This window comes from Topomyia yanbarensis, chromosome 2, assembly GCF_030247195.1.
Source record: "Topomyia yanbarensis strain Yona2022 chromosome 2, ASM3024719v1, whole genome shotgun sequence".
Lineage (NCBI taxonomy): Eukaryota > Metazoa > Arthropoda > Insecta > Diptera > Culicidae > Topomyia > Topomyia yanbarensis.
Genome location: NC_080671.1, coordinates 112,859,059 through 112,881,472, shown reverse-complemented (window position 1 = coordinate 112,881,472; position 22,414 = coordinate 112,859,059). Strand labels below are relative to the sequence as shown.

The 22,414-nt window shown below is 34.7% G+C and overlaps 2 protein-coding genes across 2 annotated transcripts in view; both read right to left on the bottom strand.

Annotated features, from left to right (window-relative positions):
- Nucleotides 1-22,414, bottom strand: part of LOC131679233 (protein amalgam-like) — a 425,726-nt gene that overhangs the window by 316,303 nt on the left and 87,009 nt on the right. The gene's annotated exons all lie outside the window — the stretch shown is intronic.
- LOC131679671 (uncharacterized) overlaps nucleotides 12,477-22,414 on the bottom strand; it is a 40,651-nt gene continuing 30,713 nt past the window's right edge. Inside the window, exon 3 of the mRNA XM_058960405.1 lies at nucleotides 12,477-12,642. Within this exon, the coding sequence (XP_058816388.1) occupies nucleotides 12,477-12,642 (166 nt within the window). The remainder of the gene's footprint in view (nucleotides 12,643-22,414) is intronic.

Below are 22,414 nucleotides of genomic sequence, written 5' to 3'. Positions count from 1 at the left end.
TGAATAAAGGCTTCAACATTAAAATCATAAGCCACATATTCGAAATTGCGTGTCAGACGAGTGTCTCACAAAAAGGTAATCTCTTAATCAAAATGCAATGTAAGTTAAACACCTTATTTTCAAGTTTTCCGACCTCTAGCATCTAAAACTTATATATTCTCGTGGAACTTTGAATGTCCATGTGGAAAACGCAAATATATGGAAATCAATAAAAACTTCGAAAATTTGCTTTAAAAAGTTGAATAAATAAGCATAAAAAGAGGCTTCAGAGTATTAGCAAATAGACGATCATTGGTGTAATATAACAATCATTCACAGTTGATCGATCGATTTGTTTATTGGGGCTTTAACCGACTGGTCATTTGCCCGCTTTACAGTTTACAGTTAGCGTTCAAAGATAATTGTTAAAGAATATGTAATATATTATAACATCATCGTTATATGCGTATATTAAAATCATATAAGCAGTTCAATGATATCACCAGAAGATATAATCTTGATATAAGTTGGCTTGCCTTGCTGATTGGGATATCACAAAAATAACACAGTGAGTAATAAATATCAACATGAGATATAAATTTGATAGCTTTCTGTTATGTCGTTCTGATCGGGTAGGGTGACCATACTTCCTGGCTTCCCAAGGCATGTCCTGGTTTTGACCTGACAGTCATGGTGACCTGGGATGTCAAGTAAAAATTTTAATTTGTCCTGGTTTTTCAATTCTAAACTTGAAATATTTGTTTCATTGAGCTTTCGCCTGACTAACTCTGCTCCAAGTTGCAGTTACGGCATCCCCTTATGGTCCTTTTCGTCTAACTACCTACTGGCTTTCTATTAGCCATATGCCTTTCTTGATAATGGGTAATGATCGTGGACGTTCATTAAACGGTGTGTCTAGCAGGTGATTATGCAAGAACTTCAGACTGATATTGTTTGAATCGATCATGCCACTTTTTACGGAGTGTACCAAGTGTTATATCGCTAAAATGGAGGGAGGGGAATTTGGAGGGAGCGGAAGTTTTTGGAGTTGTTTCGATCGTAGCTCACAGATCGAGAGATAATGGATGTTATTGGCGATTACAAGGCACTCACATTTACTTCTACATCAGTAACAGCCCAGGGAAACTACTTGGGATTGTTGATATTTCTGATTTACTTCAATTACATGTATTTAATGTTCGGAATCGCCGTTAAAAACTCTTTTGTAATACTGCTTTTGGTGTAATAGATGAAACTGGAAATATATTTTAAAGTGTTACAAATAATTTTAAATTTTATCAATCCAAATCTTACATTTAGTTTTTTACTCCTTCCTGCTATGATTCTATTCTCAATGCAATCAGTACCGTAATACCGTGACCGTACTAAATACCATATATTTCAAATTGATTTTAATTGTAATTTTAAGTATTTTACTCACGTTAGATGAATAGAACCTGAACGACGTTTAGAAAATGTCGGAATCTAAATTATAAAAATATAGTTGTGAATCCCGGTGTTCTTCTTATAATATTTTAATTCCTGTTTTGTTTTTGTATTAATTTTTACCTGCACTGCACTGTGTTTCAACCGCTATTTCCGAAAAGTAACTTGGCACAGTAAAATACCGATAATTTTCTAACTCACTCGCAATTCAATATGACAAACTTTAATCTGATTTCTTCCTTTCTTGACGTTTATGCTGCTGCCCTATTAGCGTAGTGGTACGAGCCTCATCGACCAAACGTTGATCCCACGGGCTCTGACAGAGGTCTGCAACATACTCCTTCGCAGACAATCTTAAAATATTTCATCTCATTCAATTAATATTATTACTGTGCATTGATATCTCAGTCCTCTCTGTATTGAAAATATTTGGGGCATTCCACGCAAAATTTGCCACAAATTTTTTTTTGCCCAGATCAATTTTTTTCTCGGTTTAGTAGTCAAAAAATTTCGACACGTATTTTTTTATTTCAACATAGTAGGCGAGACTTTCGAGATTTTTTGTGTTGAATTTCACCATTTGAACAAAACCTAGTTTTTTCAATCGCTCGTACTGTCAAAGGTAAAGGAGGTACCCACAAGTGCCCAAAACATGAAATGTGCGCCTTTTTCATAGCTTACGGATGAAGTATATTAATACTTACTCAACGTATTGGTTTCATGGAAAATATTGAAAAGTTTAAAACATATCGATTTTTTTCAAACTTGGACATGATTTTTTTTCTTTTTTTTATTGTATGAAATAGGAAAATCATTTTTCTTGTTGCCATAAAAATTCGGGAGTGGGCAATTAAATAATTACGGAGATAGGGTGATGAGCCTATTTTCGCTATGTTTCTATTATCACACTACCCATTTGAAGCCATTGGTTAGAGCAGTGTCTGCCATCTTTGTTCAACGCATTGAGTCAAATGGTAGCACAACAATAGGGGCACTCGATTCGAGTTTTCGTTGCGCTCAAACACGAGAATTACACTGTTTTTAGCGCATTTGTGTTATTATATTGGTTCTTAATAACGAAGCAAAGCTGATGATGTCAATTTCTACGCATTCCATTAATTGTAGGCCGAGAAATTAATGAATTCGTGAGGCACCCTGCTTAGTATGGTGAAAATACGCACTTTACCCTATGAATGTTTCAATCGCGCCTTGCGCGCGAAAAACGTACCGCCACGCGCTTCGCTCGTACTCAGGTTTCACTGTATGAGATTTTACACACTACCGTGTTGTGTAAAACACACTTTCAATTAACTTCATTATTTATTAGAAATAAATAATAATAAACAATATTAATTATTCAACGGACTGACTTGATTTTTTATGAGGATGCATAATATGTGTAGCCAGTCGATGAACCACGGAAAACTGAATAAAAAAATTCTCTCATTATTTTTAAGAAAAGTGAGTGAATTTTACATAAAAATATCAGATTTTTCGGATTTAATAAGGCTATTCCATATTTCAAAATTCTAATCATTTTAAAAAAATATTTGTTCATCGAGTAAATAATAGTCCAAATTTTAAAAATCTTATTGAATTTCCTGTTTCAGTCAATTTTATCAAGAGTTATCATATTCGCCGTGGCGCTCCTCGACGTGGAAATGGTTGGACGTCTACTCTTGGAACGCTTGTGTGGTTCTGTGTGACTGCAAGTTTTCTCGTACATAATGCATGTATAAATAAACCTTAACATTACAAAAGAGGTCCATTGTTGCCTTACCTTCAAAATCGTAAACCAAAATCACTTTCGGTTTAAACACTTTACATCAGACGCTCCCCTAAAGTAAAACATACACAGCTAATGCGTTATGTTTGTTTTAGATTATTATTTTTTTTCCTCAATTTTGTAGTTGATTTTATAATATAAAACGATTGGGAATATCGTTGCAAGAGATAATTTTTAAAATGATTAAAATATGATATTTGTATTCTGGTGATAAATGATTGCTGAAGAGAGATTCTTGCACTTCTGCAAAAATGTTGAACGAATGCTTTTTAAGTTTCTGGCGCTTTTTAAATCTTGTTTTCAGTTTAGTTACCTATCGTTTCTACGTCGTACTCTTAATTCCATTCTTTTTGAAAACCTTGAATGTTTGCATTTATTTTTCTGATGGTGTTCGTCTACATTTTAGAAATGTGAAACGTTGTACTAATTTTTTTTTCACCGCAAATCTGACTGCATTCACCCCACACAGTGACATTTTCGCACAACAGCCCATGGAAAAGGTGCTTGCGACGAAGCCATTATTTGTCGAGCCAGTTTAAAAATGATCAATGATGATCAAATGTCGACCGCAACTGAGTCGTACGATGCGACAAGGAACGCTTCTTTGTCACGCAATATTTCAATTTCAAATCTCAGAATAACATAGGAAACGTGCCAATCGAACCAATTTATTCTAATGCAAGAGCAGAGAAAAATCCACAGAATTGTTTCGAAAAATGCCAAACCGTACCTGGACCACAATCATTTCACTATGTTGAGATGAACGTGGAGTTCAAATTAAAACTGAAGATCTTTTCTTCCGGCGACACTTTTGAACGATTAAGACAATATAAATCTAAAATTAAACATACATCTAAATGCAATAAATAGTAAAGTTAATTGCAAGTGTATTTTACACAACGCGCTGGTGTGTAAAATCTCATACACCCAATTCTCAGTACGAGCGTGGCGGTATGTTTTTCGCGCACAAGGCGCGATTGAAAAATTCATATCTCCGTAAGTATTTAATTGCTCACTCCCAAATTTTTATGGCAACAAGAAAAATGATTTTCCTATTACATACAATAAAAAAAAAGAAAAAAAATCATGTCCAAGTTTGAAAAAAATCGATTTGTTTTAAACTTTTCAATATTTTCCATGAAACCAATACGTTGAGTAAGAGTACTTTATCCGAAAGCTGTGAAAAAGGCGCACATTTCATGTCTTGGGCACTTTTTGGTATCTTCTTTACTTTTGACAGTACGAGCGATTGAAAAAAGTAGGTTTTTTTCAAATGGTGAAATTCAACACAAAAAATCTCGAAAGTCTCGCCTACTATGTTGAAATAAAAAATACGTGTCGAATATTTTTGACTACTAAACCGATAAAAAATTGATCTGGGCAAAAAAAAATTTTGTGGCAGATTTTGCGTGGAATGCCCCATTTATTTTTATTTTGGGACAATAAAATATTCAAACCTATGAGACTAAAACGACTAAATAGATTTCCTCGTCAGATCTACTAAAGTATGTAAATGATATTTGGGATTGCAAAAAATATATCAGATCCTACTATGTGGGTTCAGTTTACAACAGTGCGAACAAACATGTTAACAGATACGAAATTTAGTAGACCTGCTGTTAGTTTATTATCTAAATTTAATTTTGTTCTTTCAAAATAATAAAAAAAAACATATCGTGGCAAAGCACAAATCTCCGATCAACATGGGTAACGACTGACTCATGTGCGCGTATTACGAACAAAAAAATCTAATTCAAAATGAAAGAATTAAGTAGTGATATGAAAAGTTTCTGATCTCAGAGTGTATAGTAGACTGCCCAGAAAAATAATGAATTTTTGAAAACTCAATCGGCCCACCCCTGATTCGATTCCTAGTCCCACCAGGAGTCCTTGCTCCAAATTTGAAGCAAATCGGACAAGTCTAGGTACCGGACCAACGTGCCTGAAGTTTGAATGTGATTTTTCGATAATTTACGTGGAGAAAACCCACTAACTCGCATTTTTGCTGCTAGGTGGCACTGTATGTATCGTATTATCACTGTAAGTGAAAATACAAAAGATAATTTAATTATCTACAACTTTGTTGAAGACTGCTAGTGAATCCGGCTTTGTTGAAAGAAGTTATTAAACTTTTAACGAAATGATGTCCGAGTCAGTTTTGCATGGGGCCTAGCAGCGCATGGTTGTGTATCAGTACTCGATTCACACGAACTATGCATTTTTGTGATATAATCGATAGGTTTAGCTGAATAGTATGTTCAGAAGAATTATACCACAAAAAACGAGTTATGTTTTGGTTGGAAAATTTTAGTTCCAACTGTGACCGCATAGAGGGCGCTAACACTAACTTTTCATAGAAGAGAGATAGATTATCAAGATGTTCGGAATAGTTATTGCAAAATATCTGTTCTACAACTTTGTAGAAGACACCTAATTTCTATCTCTTTCCGTTGAAAAGTTAGTGATGGAGCCCTCTATATGGTAAAATGCGGAACTAAAATTTTCTAACCAAAACATGGCTCGTATTATTTACTACGATTCTTCTGAACATACTATAGAGCTAAACCTTACGATTATTTCACAAAAATGTTTAGTTCGTGCAAATCGAGTACTGGTACCTAGACTTGTCCGATTTGCTTCAAATTTGGTACAAGTACTCCTGGTGGGAGTAGGAATCGAATCAGGGGTGGGCCAATAGGGGTCATTTTTTCCTGTCACTCTAGTGTATAGATTTGGATTGGATGGAATTCCTGTATACTTCGTTTGTGTGGAATTCCGGGCAATTTACGGAATTCAACCCATTCTCATGGACGTTGACGTTATTATTCTGGTACAGCTATTGCGCAGTGGCTACTCGCCAAATCTTCAAAAACTTGGGAGGCCCCGATGAGACCTAATTAACCACTAGACGCTTTTTAGACCATTGTTGATATATAACTCGGTTCATATTGTTGATTGTGATGAAAATCGGAGTTTTACGGCCATAACTGCAAATTTACTACTATTTAGATCAAACACTTTTCCGGCAAACTTGTCCGCAACAACAATTTTATACTGCTTGGGAATATCTCAGTGAAACTCTGTCCCTGAATTTGCCATTGTAATCATCATACTCGGGTTTTCATTTCTTTTGGGAAGAATTAATTCTTTCTTTTCTCGAGTGACAATTTATGAATACATAAACTTTTTGGAAAATTTTTGCACGAGGTCTCAAGAGACAGACATTGTAAACAAATTGCAGTCAATAGCTTCCAGAACCGACCATAAAGAGCACTAAGAAGAAGCATAATGTTTCTAACTTGGACTTTTTTGTAAATTTAAAGAATTATTTTGGGAAAATTTTGTTAAAAATTAGAATAGATCAATAAGACGACACACGAGCTCTTTCAATTTAAACAGGCCGCCTGCTATAAAGTTACCTTTCTTCAGGTGTTATAAGACCAATAAAAAAATTCTTGAAGATCCACAACTTCAGAATGTTTCAATGGAGAGTTTCACAACTGAACAAAAAACGAAAAATCAATAAAAAACTACTAACTGGAAAAAATCCATAAAAAATCATTGTGAGATATATAGAAAACAAAAAATAGTTTTTATTCTGAATTTGTGTAATCAAATTAAAATATTGGCGAAATATATTATTTCTCTTTCTATCTCGCCAGGGTTTGGTAATGGATTATGCCCCACTGAAGGCATAAACTATGGTGCATTAAAAAATCTGGATGGCCTTTGGTATCGGTCGATGTAATTTTTATTTTACTTTTAAATTTTTTAATTTAATTTACTATCTATTTTTTCAGAACAATGTGTGAATTCTCCCATAGATTTTCACCAAAAATTGCTGTTTCAATTTATTAAAAAAAACTCTATCTACATTATTGGGTGGATCTCTAATAGATTTATAAGAAAAATGAAAAGAAATAAAAACTTCTAAACAACTTTTGAGCAACTCCGAGAATCGAATAGACAATCGTCTTTCTGTAGAAAAAAAATTACAGTCGTTTTGATTCGTTAGTTGGACCGACTGACAGATGTCAAAAACTCTCAAAAGGAGACGTTAGTAGTGTAATTGCATCTATTCACATCTCTAATAATTGTCAGAATGATTGTCAAAGTAAATTTGACATGAGATTTTAACATTCAGATGCTTTTTAGTTGGACAATGGTCCAACTAGCGGAGGTTCAACTGAAAAGCGGTCCAGTTAAAAAGTGTTCAACAAGCGAATCACGACTGTATCACTTTTTCGGGGTTTGTGAGTGATCCAAAATAATTAGGATAATTAGCATATAATAAATAAATAGTTAGGATAATTAGCATAATTAGGAGAGAAATCAATTTTTTTTGAAAACCAGTGCTATTTATAGCGAACGAACACCTGGGTATTAGATGCAAACTTGTTAGTGACACTCCACACACATATTTTCTTCGATTGCATACCTCCAGCGAGGGCAACGCTTTCCCCAAAAGTTGTCGACGCCTTGCAGGTTGTCAACTGATCACTCTAGGGAGTCACTCTCCTGCATGCTACATACCCAAAAGCTTCCTGACGTAAGCATGCGCGGGGTCATTTTCCATTTTCTTTTCTTCAACATAGTATTTAGTAGTAGTTTTGCAGAACTTTTATTCAGTCATCTAATCTGTGATCTATGCCAATCCCGACGTCTTTCATGAAACCAAGAAGCATGTGATTATGTTTCGTTTCTTAGTACACTGTATCGAATCGTATTTTCGAGTACATGCTTCAATTTACCTTTCAATCTGATTACCAGCCCGCTATTGTCATAAGGCAATGGTCTGTCATTTGTCATCGCACAGCCCGCTTTGGTAATCACAGAAAATAATTTCAGTAAATGGGTGTTGTTTGCTAAATAGAACACGGAAGAGTAGCTTATAAGCGATATTGATGCGCGTTATGTTTCTATAATTATCACTATCAAGTCTGTAGATAACAAATGGGGCCATCCAACCATTCCGAATGCAGTTTCTTTTCCATCCATCATCACGATCACGTGGTGGATCACTTCGTGCCGTTTTTCAACTCCTGAATATCATTTTACACTGCCTCTAACATGCTTGTCTTATGCGCCCCTGTCATGATAGTCTTTTTCAGCGGCTTTCAGCTCACTACACTGTTCACACATATAACCAGTGCAAGCAATAAGCTCCTAATCTGATTTTTCTCATCTGTTGCTCGTTGGCACCCCACATCAAGCCAGTTTCCTTGTGTTATCCGATAGTCATGTGACTGCTGAACTGATCGCCTTATGAACTTGCTGCTACGTTGTGATCAGACAATCTCTTGTTGGTTGTTCCTCAAGACTTTTTGTCCTAAAGGCGGTGTTATATATATATATATATATATATATATATATATATATATATATATATATATATATATATATATATATATATATATATATATATATATATATATATATATATATATATATATATATATATATATATATATATATATATATATATATATATATATATATATATATATATATATATATATATATATATATATATATATATATATATATATATATATATATATATATATATATATATATATATATATATATATATATATATATATATATATATATATATATATATATATATATATATATATATATATATATATATATATATATATATATATATATATTCCATGAAATAAGGAATATAAACACATATTTTTTGGTATTCACTAGTAAACTATAGTCATTATTATAAGTTTTTTCAGTTTCCTAAGAGAATGTTTTCAGATGTTTTAGAAGCAATTTGTCTCTTTAGATGAAACTTATAACTTCAATATATGGGTTATATGCTAGGGCAAATAATTATGGTAGCAGATACTACCATGATCATGATATCATGCTTTTTTAGTAGGTAATACTCAAATAAAAATATAACAAATTAACATAAATACTATAACGTTTCTTTAATATGCATCACAAAAACTTTTTTCATGTTTTTCATTAGAATGAAGAGTTATATTTGAAGAGTTATATAATTATATTTCTCGTATAATGAAGAGTTCTTGCACAGTTTTTTTCGTTTTAACGATATTAAATTAACTAGAGATTACTTAGTAGGAAAATATATGAAAGTTTAAAGCAATAGTACTCAAGTGGGGGCAAGGGTTTTAAAATATATAGATCGGAAAACTAGAAATGACAGGGTCATTAGGAACAGGCTTTAAAACTTCTGGACTAATCTTTTTTCTTCTGCTGGTAGGAGTCGAACTTAGGCAGAGTTACTACGAATTGCTCAAATATACCAAAGTGTCTCACGGCAACAGCAGAATCGTACTTCTTTTCCATGAGAACCAACTATCTGTATATTCCAAATCCTTTCATTACTAGAATTTTTACAACTCTGGCTACTTTGTAATCTCTAACTAATTTATTGTCGTTTAAAGGGGAAAAGATATAACTAGAAAAAGTTGTCCAAATAAATAACATCTATATAATTCCAAAAGTTCTTCTGAGATTATATTACTGTTAAGTTTTATAAGATTGTTGCAAGTTTCTCTTGTTATTGCTTTCCATGTAATACCTGCTGGAATTGCTATACAGTGGAGACCCGATTTTATCAGCTCCCGATTTTATCAACTTTTTGATCCGATTTTATCAGCTTCATATGAAAATTGATAGTTGGTAGTTTGATGGGCTCTAGCAGATGAACCAAGTTGAATTCGAGTAAATCCTTTCTTAGGCATATATTTCTTATCTTAGAGATCCGAAAAATGCAAAAATTAAAATTTTTTTTTTTTAAATTTTGCTCTGTCAGACCCCCTTCGCCAAGGGGCTGATAAAAACGGGTTTTCACTGTATATGCCTCTGCACTAAATAAGTTCATAATTTTTAGTCAAAGCAAAAAATGAAACTGATCGCCAGCACTCTTAAATTTTTAAATCGGTAACCGAATCTTTGCTGCAGTTACCACATTATCTTAGCAATCTTATCTCGTTATCGATAGAGATTCTTGATTTCAACGAACTTGAGCCAACTGTTTTATTGAGGCGTTCTAAGATTACATGGCTAATGAGTTATGCAGTAAGATTCACATGTTTCTCGTATGTCTTCAACATTATATCATACTTATAATTTTTTTTTATAAAATTCCAGAACATTAGGGGGGGCTATAGCCTCCCCTAGACCCCCACCCCGTGGGCACGCCAATGCTTGGCACCAGCATTTAAGAATGATTGTTCGGCAAAATAAGAAAAGATGCATACTGGAAATGTATAATGTATGTTTCGTTTTACTTATAAATTCCTTTCAATATTTCAGATAAAACGATTTCGGTATCAGAAGGATTGGTAGATGAGCTCTCCATGGTAGTTCGCATGAAAAGTATGTGTGCACGTCAAGGTCGTCAAGGATGTAAGAATATAGTTTAAACATTAGCCTTTTATTCAACTCAACAATAGTTTTATGTAGAGAGCGACACAATGTTAGTATGGAGGACTAAAAAAACTTAGCTGATATCTTTAGATGAAGCTGTTTAGAAAAAATAAACAAATTCCTTAAAGTGTGTTATCGAGTGCTAAAAAGAAAACCATGCCCATCCGCACGGGAGATTCACAAGCTCAAACGAGGTTTAGTATCAAATTTCTGTATCTATATCGGAGACGCTTTCAAACGCAGATTGCGAAGTTTACCGTTACGGTTCTCTTTATATTCCAGCGATGCATAACGGATTATACAAAGCGATAAATGTTGTTGGGAGATTCCACCGCTCTTCACAATTTCCAAGCATTCCAAGAAATATCTAGGTACATATAAGTATACTGATATCACCACCGAAACAACTAGTCGTTGAAGAAAATTTAAATCAAAGCGCAAGCGAGAACTTTCGTCATACTTAATGGCTTAATAGTTCGTGTCTCCGCGATCCCACGCTTCACCTGGCCGAAGCTAAGAAGCCTTAAAAGTTTCTCGTCGTTTCAGATTAAAAGTTTTGCCTACCATTTCACAGAGAAACAGACATAAAAACCGCAGCATTTTAGAATTTATATAAGTATTTATAGCATAACATTCACGTTCAATTTAGTATAACAAACTCGATGGGAATTATTTCATGAACTTAGCGCTTTAGTCAGTTGGGCCGAGAGTAATGCAGAAACCAAGTGCAATATCAATGAAATTAGTACGAAGTATAACAAATATTCATTCCTACTGTATTTTGTCGTTTTGGCTATGACGGTATTAGGGAAGCCACTAGATGCGTATCACAGGGTCAACGCCATGAGCCATTCAAATCGTTGACTTCGTAACCAGAGTCACCTTCGTTTATGAACAAAAAATATAAAATATCTAAACATGCGATCTTTGCGAGAACCGGAGTCATCCTGTTGTCAGTAATACAATTTAGCTGCAATATTTCAAATCGGCAAATTATTGATAACAACGAACTTTAAGATTTGTTGTGCCATTGTAATGATTAAATAAGTATGATAAGAAAACGTATAACCGGTTAGTTTTCAACATACCAACGTCAACATGTATTGATCAACCAATTTTTGGTTCTATACTCGTATACCCAAGTCATTCACAAATGCAAACATCATAAATTTCCGGGGGCGCCTGTTGCCAATCTTCACGGTGTACCCCTGCAGCAGCCTACCGAGTACCACCCAGGAAGTCAGCAAGTGATGATAATTCAACGCTCCAGGAAGACTAACGCCATAAATTGCTGGGCACGCCTTGGCGAAGCGAGGTCGTGCGTCACTGATTTGGCGAAGGAAGTTGCTAACTTCTCGAGATGTTGATAGTAGAGTTTTAAATTGTTTGAGTTGGTACTCTTACGTCTAATGGTTGCTGCCCGTAGCGCACTGTGAGAGTACGTTCGCTATATACATATATAGGTGTGAAGTGCACAAAGTTCAAATGAGTTGTGCTTTTTTCCATGAGTTTTACGAGATAATTAAGTTTGATAACAATTAGGCTCGATCGGTGTTAAGTTCAGTCGGGTTATTTCCTTAGTTCCGTAGATTTCTTAATTCGTCGATATGTAGAATTATATATCATCGGTGTTATTGTTCAATTAATTTGTTGTAATGTTTGTTGTTCGAATATTTCACTAGCCCACATTCTAACTCACTTTCATCTAATCCCAAAACAGCTAATCAAATAATTAACCTAGGAAATATTCGAATTGCCCTATTGAAATCACAGACTGTTGCACATATAACCTAGCATTACTGTGCCCTTTTGTTTTGCATCCCCATAGCAATTCGCGAAGTGTTAACTAGAGTGGAAAGATATCGCGTTCCATCAGTGCTCTATTCTCCTTTGTACCGTTTTCATTACCATGAGTATCATCATCATCATCATCGCCGCCGCCGTCGACGTCGTCGTCCTCGCCGTCAGCCGCAAAGGAGAAATTTCGAGACGGGTGGGACACGGAAAAGATGCTTAAAATGTATAAAATGCAATAATTAAAGATTACTATCACTGGATTACTGGATTTTTCTGTTATTTTCTTTCGTTCTGCACTGATTCGTGCATAGGGCGGGCGATGCTCGCTGTGGCATGAACTTCGCTTGGGAGCTCAGCCTGTGTGTTAATTTTGGGCACCTACCTTACATTCTGTTGGAAAGTCTTTAACCAATATGTTTGTTAGCAAATATTTTTGTTTTTATTCTACTGATTTCAAGACCAATAGTCTAATGACGCTTATAAAAATAGAATTATGTTAGATGGATCCAAAGGAAGAATACCCAAATACAGCCATTCCAATGTCCAGTTCCAAAACGACAGCAAACAATGACAAAGGCAACCTTCATGATCCGAAAATACAAGGTGAAAAATCCCAACATTACAAACTAACTCAAAGCACTTCAATTCCGGGAGATTACGGTTCAAATATTTTTTTAAATCCTTCAATTCTTGTGTCTACTGGAAAGAGATGAGAAGTGGAAATGCCCGCTAAGCAGTAGAGTTGTCAGAACGGCCCCGGGGTAAGTTGGCGGTATGTGAGGATACGTCAAAAAACTAAGCAATCAAATGGAGATGCAATTACTTTATGGGCCCTTTTGGAGCGTGCTGGATGTCTTTTCGAGAAAACTGTATATTAACCGACATTTGTTAATATATTTCAGTTTCAATACCCCGGTATTTTGACTTTGACGCGTACTCCCTATTCAAAAGCAAATTTTCGAAATTCTTCATGCAATTGGCCGGAATAAATGTCTCCTACATTGGCAAGATACACAAGAAAAAGACTTTCTTACTTTAAAGAGAATTCGGGAAATAAAAATTTTTGATGCCTATTTTTGCACCGTAAATAGTACCGCCAACTTGCCCCGCGTGCAGCACCGCCAACTTACCCCAACAGCATATTTTATAAAAAACTATTTAAAAAATAACTTTTGTTTGTGAATAGAGGTAATATCTATACGGATACTGAAAGCTCTTTTCACGCACTATCGAAAAATATAATCATTCGGGAAATAGATTGAAATCACCCTAAATAACGCAAAGTATTTAAAATTCAGAAAATTTACTTGGTATGTTCGAAAACACAATCACGGTATGTTTGGTAGAACAATTTTATTCGAAAAAATTAGCATGTGATAGAATGGGCTTTTCCCTTTCATTTGAATGTAAAATTACAATATTCTGTCGGAGGCTCCAGAACAACTTTATATTTTAAAGTTTTTTTGTTTGAAAACTTACATTTTTCAATGAAACTGGTTCACATTTTTGCCCCTAGGTAGTACTTTAGACATTCAAATATTACTAAAAGTGAGGATCTGATGGACAATTTTATTGCGTAGAACGTAGAAAACTACATCGCGATCTTAAATCGCCAGAGAAAGCTATTAAACCTTTATCAACTTTTATTTTTTCTACATTCGCACGGGGCTTATTGGTTAAGAAGCTTTATTCCAAAAACATTTTCATTTGTATAAAAATGAATTGCCTTATTTTAACAGTGTGCTCAGAAGAGCCTGAATGCTAGCAAACTCCCACCTTTCAGCGGAAAAAACATAATTCCAGATTCCACCGTTTTATGCGCACCATATATTTTTTCTGCTGTGAATGGGACTTTGTATACATTGAAATTTATCAGAATTTACTGTTCATTTAAACCCAACATTTTTTGCAAGTCCTTGTTAATCCACTTCTTAATCCACAGGTCCCCCGCACACCTAAAAACTGAGAAAATTTTAATAACTTTCTCGGGTGATTTTATATCGATTTAAAGTATTCTACGAAATTGTAGACAATGGGATTGTTCATCAGATTCTCACTTTTAGTATTTTTTGAATGTCTATAGTACCAATTAGTAGCAAAAATGCGAATTAATTTCATTAAAAAACTTAAGTTTTCAATCAAAAAACTTTAAAATAAAAAGTTGTTCTAGACCCCCCGACAGAATATTTTACTTTTACTTTCAAATGAAAGGGAAAAGTCCATTCTTTCAAATCCCGAAGTTTTACAGATGATGATTATTTTTTTGAATAAATTTGTTCAACAAAGACACCGTGCAATATCACTCACAACTTCCACCAAACAAATCGTTTTGCAACAACAACACATTGGATAACAAGTTTCACATAACTTGAGGTACACAATAAGAGGCAGCGCTATATGTCTAAGGGCCGATTTCTTCACTCTCGCTTAACTTTTAAACCAGGTTCACCAGTACGTTTAAACCTGACTTAAGCGCTAAGCGAGGGTGAAGAAAACGGCCCTAATAGAAACAGAGAAAAAGGGATTCCGCCAACTTACCCCAACCGCCAACTAGCCCCGGACTCCCCTATTAGAATATGAATCCAGTAAATATTATGTTTACTCATATAGTAGATTTTATATAAAATAACATATAAAATAACATATCGCCAATGTTCAGTCTGTTTTTGTCCAACGACGAGAACAATCACGAAAAGCTCACAAAGTAAACGGAAGAGAAGTGATCAAGGCACGCGTACCGTCAAGCCGCCAGTAACCGTGCGTGCTCCGTTCACCGTGCAGTTTCGAAGTAAATTACATTATTTTTTGCAATAGGATAGAACTTAATTTTTTTCGTGTACACCACTAATCTATAATAAAAGAATTATCATTGAGTTAAACTTGAAATGACAAAATGTTTGACGTGTAGGATTGTTTACTTTTTAAGTCAATCAGCTCTCTGACAACGTTTCAAGTAAATTGGATAGTACAATGTTTGTAACGTTTTTTATTGAATAATAAAATATCAAGCGACTTTTTTCTCAATATCATCACGCAATTGAAAGTTAAGGTTTGTATATTATACGCAAGAAATGTATTTGAACAATATGTTTCATTTGCATTTCAACCTAAACAAAAATGCACGGTGAATGCATCCTGCTGAAATCAATAGTCTCCATTCACCGTTTGTGAATAACATGAATAGCAATTCCTTTAATTTAATACAGAATGAGCCAGAAGAAATTCCAGAAGCAACACTATTCTTGGGATGATTTGGAGAAAGCACTCGATGCTGTCCGGCGTGGATTATCAGTGAGATTCGTTAGCCGGGAATTCCAAGTTCCAACGCAAACTATTCGGGATAAGACAAACTGCAAATATACTGCCGGATCGAAACCTGGTAGATCATCGGTGTTGTCGGCGAAAACCGAACGTGATATCGTGGAATGGATTGGGAATTCTGCTCATTTGGGTCTTCCAATCACATTCAGAAGGCTCCGGATCAGTGCTAAAAACTACGTTCAAAAATGGAATTCCCCGAAAAAATTGATGTCTCTATTTGTCAAAAGACACCCTCAAGCCCCTGTCAGGAAGTCCAATGTATTTGGAAAACACCGAGCAGCTGTTACTCAGTATCAGCTGAGGAACTGGTTTCAAGAAGTGCTTAACCAACTTAACCAACAAGGAACATCTGTTGCTACTGCCGCAGCAAATTTTCAACTTGGATGAGTCTGCTTTCCAATTAGTTGTGCGAAACAAAATATTTTTGGCTCCAAAAAAAATTAAGCATGTCCAGTCTGTATTTGGAAACAGTGATAAAGAAAACTATACAATTCTGTTTGCTGGAAATGCCGCTGGAATGTTACTTCCTCCATTAATTTTATTTACGTACAAAAGTCGACTCCCGGGAGTGCTCCTGAAGACTATGGTATTGGGATAACTAAAAGTGGTTGGATGACCGGAGAAGCTTTCCATGATTATTTGAGGAACATTTTTCTTCCCTGGTTGAAAAAGAACAACAATCCTTTTTCTGTTCTCTTGTTTGTTGACGATCATAAGAATTATGTGACTTTCATGAGCACTGATTTCTGTCGCCGCAACCAAATCATATTGATAGCTTTGTATCCAAATTTCACGCAGCTAACTCAGGCACTTGACGTTAACTTTTTTCGGACCATTAAAGAAGCACTGGGAAACAGTCTTCCCAAATGAACATCGAACACCATGTTCGCTCTAGTTCTGTGCTCATCCTACACCATCATTTCGTGTGCAAACTCGAACGCGCTAATGCGTACCAACACACGAGCACATGTTCGTCTGCACAACCGAACCCCATGTACGAACGCAGGTTCTTGATACTAGTTTTCTCTTTCTCTCACCCATCATCACTAGCATTGACTCATTCTGTTTTGTGTGTGCCTTTCTTATGTACGCACACGGTGTACGTACACGGTGTTTAAACCTAAGTTTGCACATCGTTCGCTTGGGTTCGGTGTTCGATGCGAACCTGTACACAAAGACAAAGCATGTTTGAGGTTTAACGCGTGCACGAAATTTTGTACACGGGTGCAAACTTGTCGATGTTCATGGGAAGACTGCTGGGAAAACACGATCCTCGAAGAACGCAGCCGGCGTGGAGTTGAGACAATCCACAAGGCAGAAATATGTTCAATTATGAAGCAACCCGATTAGAAGGGCATAACTGATTTATAACACCTGGAGTTATTTATTTCAAAAATATTTTGAAACAGAACCTGTTATAAATCCGGCTGGTTAGTTGTTAAAATAACATAAAATAAAATAAAAACTGGCTATTGATAACAAAATTGTAACAAAATTTGATATGATTTTATCAAAGTTAAAACTAAATGAGATATATTTTTTTTTCCAAAAGTAGAAACGTCCTCTTTAAGAGAACTGTATTAGATATAATCATCTAATGACAGTGACCTAGTAACAAACGATCAATTCATAAATTGATCGTTTCATAATAGACTGTGTTATAATATTGATAGTATAGAAAACTGTCCGCAATCCATTTTCCATTCCGTTATCTGAATATAACTCCACTTGTTATAAATATTAACCATAGTTATAATAGTGTTATTGTTTTGTTATGCTCTTCTGATCGGGAAGCCTTGGAAGCTTTTGCGGGCAAGAACTCAGCGATTAGGAATGTATTTCGAAAAAGTGGAATTTATCCATGGAATCCAGATACGGTGGACTATAAATCGCTTCCTTCGGCCATGTTTCTATTCCTATAAATACGGGCAATGTTCAATTTAATCGCCAGTAATCTGAGGAAGTCAAACTTTTAGAAGCGCTTGAGGACCGCATGACCGTTAAGCAGATGGTTGAATTCCAGAAGGCTGAGAATAACGTGATCTGGAGAGGAAATGTGTCGGATACAAACTTATTTTACTTGTGGCGAGGGATGAAAAAGCGATCGTTCCATTACAGTACCTGTTCCTCTTCTCAATATTCATACCAGTAGTCAGGGCCGCCGAGAGGGGGGGGGGACCGGGGTGTTTCCCCCCGGGCCCGGAGTTTTGAAGGGGGCCCGGATTTTTAACAGAAACTTGACAAATACTTTTCCGACAAAAATTTATTTGAGAATGCAATTAAAAATATCTTATGTATGAGATAACTAGAATAGAGAAAATTCTAAACTACTGCATATTTGATATCAACTATGTTTATACCAACCTAATTCTCGCATCGAAACAAGATCAGGCTCGAGCGGGCATAGCGGAATATGTACATTGAATGTCATGTAAGCAGCTCACCTGGGTTCGAATCGCAACCCCGCACACAGGAATAGAGATTTGTTATAGGAAAATTTCTAATCTTAATGAAGAAGCGAATGACCTTAAGATTAAAATGTCTATAATCGAAACAAAAATATGATCAGACTTGTCAGGGTTAAACAATTAAATGGTTTGATTAGAAGTCATGAAGTTGCCTTCAAATTTCGCCAATTTGAAATCTATTTTTTGGATTTATTGAATTGAATTGAATTGAATCCAATCTTCGAAAGCGCTGGATTAGTATCGAAAGTAATTATTGAAAGAAAAAAACCCTGCTTAGGGTTATCACACCAGACGAATTCCGTGTCTTCGTTCATTTAAATCCAAATTCGCCCGGAAGAATCCATTGGATTATTTTGCAATTTTGCGTTGACCTTTTCTTTACAAGGAATCGCCCAGCACCCAGTCCTCATAAACGTCATCCTCGGGTTGCAGGCCCTAATTGCTAAGGAGGGCTCCTCTTGGCGTTGACAAATATTATTTTAAAGGAGCCATTTGGGTTTACTTTACCCCATTGAACCTTCGCGTCAATGGATTAATGTTCCTCACAAAGATTCTCGAAAGAAACTGAAGTGTGATTTCACACCCCATGTTTGTTTACTGAGGAGCAGAGCTAAGCTCGCTCGGGTTATCCTTCACAGCGAGAGTGGTTGATGCTTTTGGATTCTTTGTGAATATCCGAGAAAGCGAATTACTACATCCTACTAAATCAACAAAACTGTTTACAAATGCAAAAACATACAACTAAATGTGAACGGCACAGAAAGGTGAAGTGCTTTACCAAAACATTACACTCTACGGTGAATGTGAAAAAAATAATATATTTTTCCTCCTAGTGCTACGAGCTACATAAGAAATAAAACAGTGCATATTTATTTGTTTTTAAGCGTTTTATCAAATAAAAAGCAATGGAAGCGCTCCAAAATTTTGTCGAGTGATCAATTTAATTCGAAATTCTAATTGATTTCAACGCATACGCATGTGTCTCTTGAAGTCTATCCCTTGATCAGCAAAATTCCGCTGGTCAAAGTACCACTAGAGGCGGCAACCCCACCTCTATTTGAGAGATCAATGTCAAATGAGTCATCAAAAACTCTTGATATACCAAAAGAATTCGAAATTAATCCAAAAATTTAAATTCAAAATTTAATATGTTTGGTTTGCCGTTCATTGATACAAAATCTATAAAAAATCATTTTCAGATACGAGATGATACCGAAACATTTTTGTAAAGGGGTCATACTCAAATGACGTAGCTTTTTTCGGCGATTTTCGACTACCAATTCCCCCTAGCAGGCCAGGGCCAGAGATGGAAAAAAATAAATACGTTTTACATTTTTTTCAAATACGACCTTTTATCAACATTTTCATTATAGCAGCGAATTGCGTACACAACAAGCCCCTTTCGTGACAAGTATAGTGTTAATAGTTTTGTTTTGAATTTTATATTTCATGGAGCATGACGAGAAGATCGCTCAGTTCACAATCCTGCAGCTGGCCAATGATTCTAAGAAGCATACGTTCAACTAAATTGCTAAAATGTGTTTGATTGATTTCGAAGAGAAAATTTAACTCTGCTACCAAATTAAATCAACTAGTTAGCAATGTTTTCCAAACCAGCGTAGCGTAGAATCCAACCAAAACCCTTATTCGAAATTTGATCCATGTTTCTCATTTTTTCCATTTTTATATTCCTTCTTAGTTTTTTTATTTTGTTAAAATTTCATTGATCTATTTTTTCATGTTGTGGATTGCATTTGTATTTCTACAATTGTAAGATTCTGCCTTTTTTTATCTATTTGCATACTTTTATTTTGTCCATCTTTTTACGTTCCTTACTTTTGCTTTTTTTCTATTGCTATCACTATCACTTACGTTAATTTATAGTTTTTTCTCTGTTATTTAATTTTTTTCGAAATTTTTCGAGAAAATTCTGCTTTCTTTATTTTGTTCTTATTGTTTCATATTTTAATACCCTGCTTTTTTATTTGTTTCTTTTGTCATTCCATCTATTTTTTAGAATTTGTCTCTTTACTACATTTATTCTTGTCATAGTCTTTTTCTATTTCCTATTTTTTTAATATTTTTTTGCATTTCCAAAAGCAATTTTACTTATTCAAATTCATTCCAATTTGTCTTATTGTTTAATTTTTTACCTTTGTCCGATTTTCTTCCTCATTTCTAGTTTTTAGCTTTCCGTTTATCGTAGTGTTATTTTTTCTCATTGTTCATTTAATATAATTTTATTTATTTTGTATACCTTTTTCTTAAGATTTAATTCGTTATTGTTATTTCTTCATGTTTTCCATTTAACCTATTTTGAAAGTACTGTTTCTGTTGACCTTTTTCCTATACGTTAACATTGATTTTTTTTAATTTTCCTAATAAAACATTTGATTTATTTTTTCTTGACTCTATGCGCACTTTTTCTTAATTTTACATTTAGTTCGTTGTTTGAATTTGTTTCAATTTCATTTCTAGTGCTTTTTCTATTCTTAATATCCATTTTATTCATTTTTTTCGTGTTAATCCTCTAATGCCCAAATTTTTATTTGACTTGAAAAAACTTTTGTAGGTGGGTTTCGTGATGAGAAAAACGAAAATAATGTTGATAATTCATGTCAGCTATGGACTTTTCATTAAAGCCTTAAAATAAATAGACCGCCTAGAGGCGGTGTTGAGCACCTGGGCGAATAAAAAACAAAAACTTTTTACTTCTAGTTACTTCAACATAATCGAATTCTTATGGTTTATATTTTGGACTCCATCAGAACACAAATTACCCAAGCTAAGAAGAATTTCTCTAGTGCTTTGGTTGTTTAATTATTGACTTCTAATTTATAGTAGAAGAAACCAGTGTCTGCTGGCGGTGGTTTCACTTATCATGTTTTATTTTTTAATTTAAGAAGATCGTGTAAAAGAGAATTTTCAAGATTCTTCAGGTGAAATTCCGAAGTAAACAAACAAAAAAGAACCAATTTTGTTTGTGGTTACTTATATTGTATATACGGCCACGGAAAGTTCTTTTCGCGCGCTATCGAAAAATCTAGTCATTCGTGGAATAGCTTTGAACTAGCTTTAAATAACAAAAATGCTGAAATTTAAAAACTTCACCTAGGGTAATGAGCCTATTTTCGCCCTAACCATGTGAAGCCGGTGGTTAGAGCAGCGTTAGCCATCTTTGTTCAACGCATTGGAAAGCAAAGATACTAGTGCCAATTCATACGCATTGCATCAATTGTATTCCGAGTAATTAATGAGGGCTCTTCACTCTGATATGCTCGAAAACTTAACGCTTAACGTGAACGAAACATAATGTAATGCAACATAAGTACATGGGAGCATGTATTACACAGTACTTGAAGTGCAGGACTATAAACAGCGCCATATGTCTAACACAAAAGGAGAAAAAAAGCTTCCACCAACTTACTCCAGACACCCCTAAATATAATTAAATGATAAGGACATCCATATTCTAACAGCAGCATTCACCCAAAGATTTTAAAACATGCTTCTTTTCAGCTAAAATTGCACATAAATCTAGTTTCGGTACGATAAGTAACTACAAAAGACTGAATTTTTTTTCGCCCAGATGCCCAACACCGCCTTTAAGCGGGCAAAGTGTTTTGCCAAAAAAGCCAAACTTCCGAATTATTCCACTAAACCAATTTACATCTACAGTAAAACGCTACTAACAGGCTACTCAAAAATATTTTTTTAGTTATTAAAAAAGAGTTAAAATTTGTTTAATAAAGATTACCACTAAACACAAAATATTTTTTTTCCAAGTTTTCATCGGATTTTCAACTTTGTGCTTCAATTGCCTTTAACAGAAAGCTACGATTATTCAAACAATGTGTGTGTATGAAAGGTGTGAGCATTGGGAAGAAATACTAGTGCGGATGACAACATACAATCATGTTTTAGTAGTTTTATTTAGATATTTAAGGAGACCGCCTAGAGGCGGTGTTGGGAACTAGAGGGTTAATATCTTCATTTTTGTGTTTCTATAATATACCATGTTGGCTTTTTTCTACTATTTTTTGTTTTCCATTTTGTCTGTTTGCTCCGATTTTGTTCAATACATCCTGTTTTTTTACTTTTTCGTCTTATCATCATTTCAATTTTCCTGTTTTTCAAAATTTTCTGGTTCGTTCATTTTTTTAATTTCTCTATGATTATTTTATTCTTGTCTTTTATA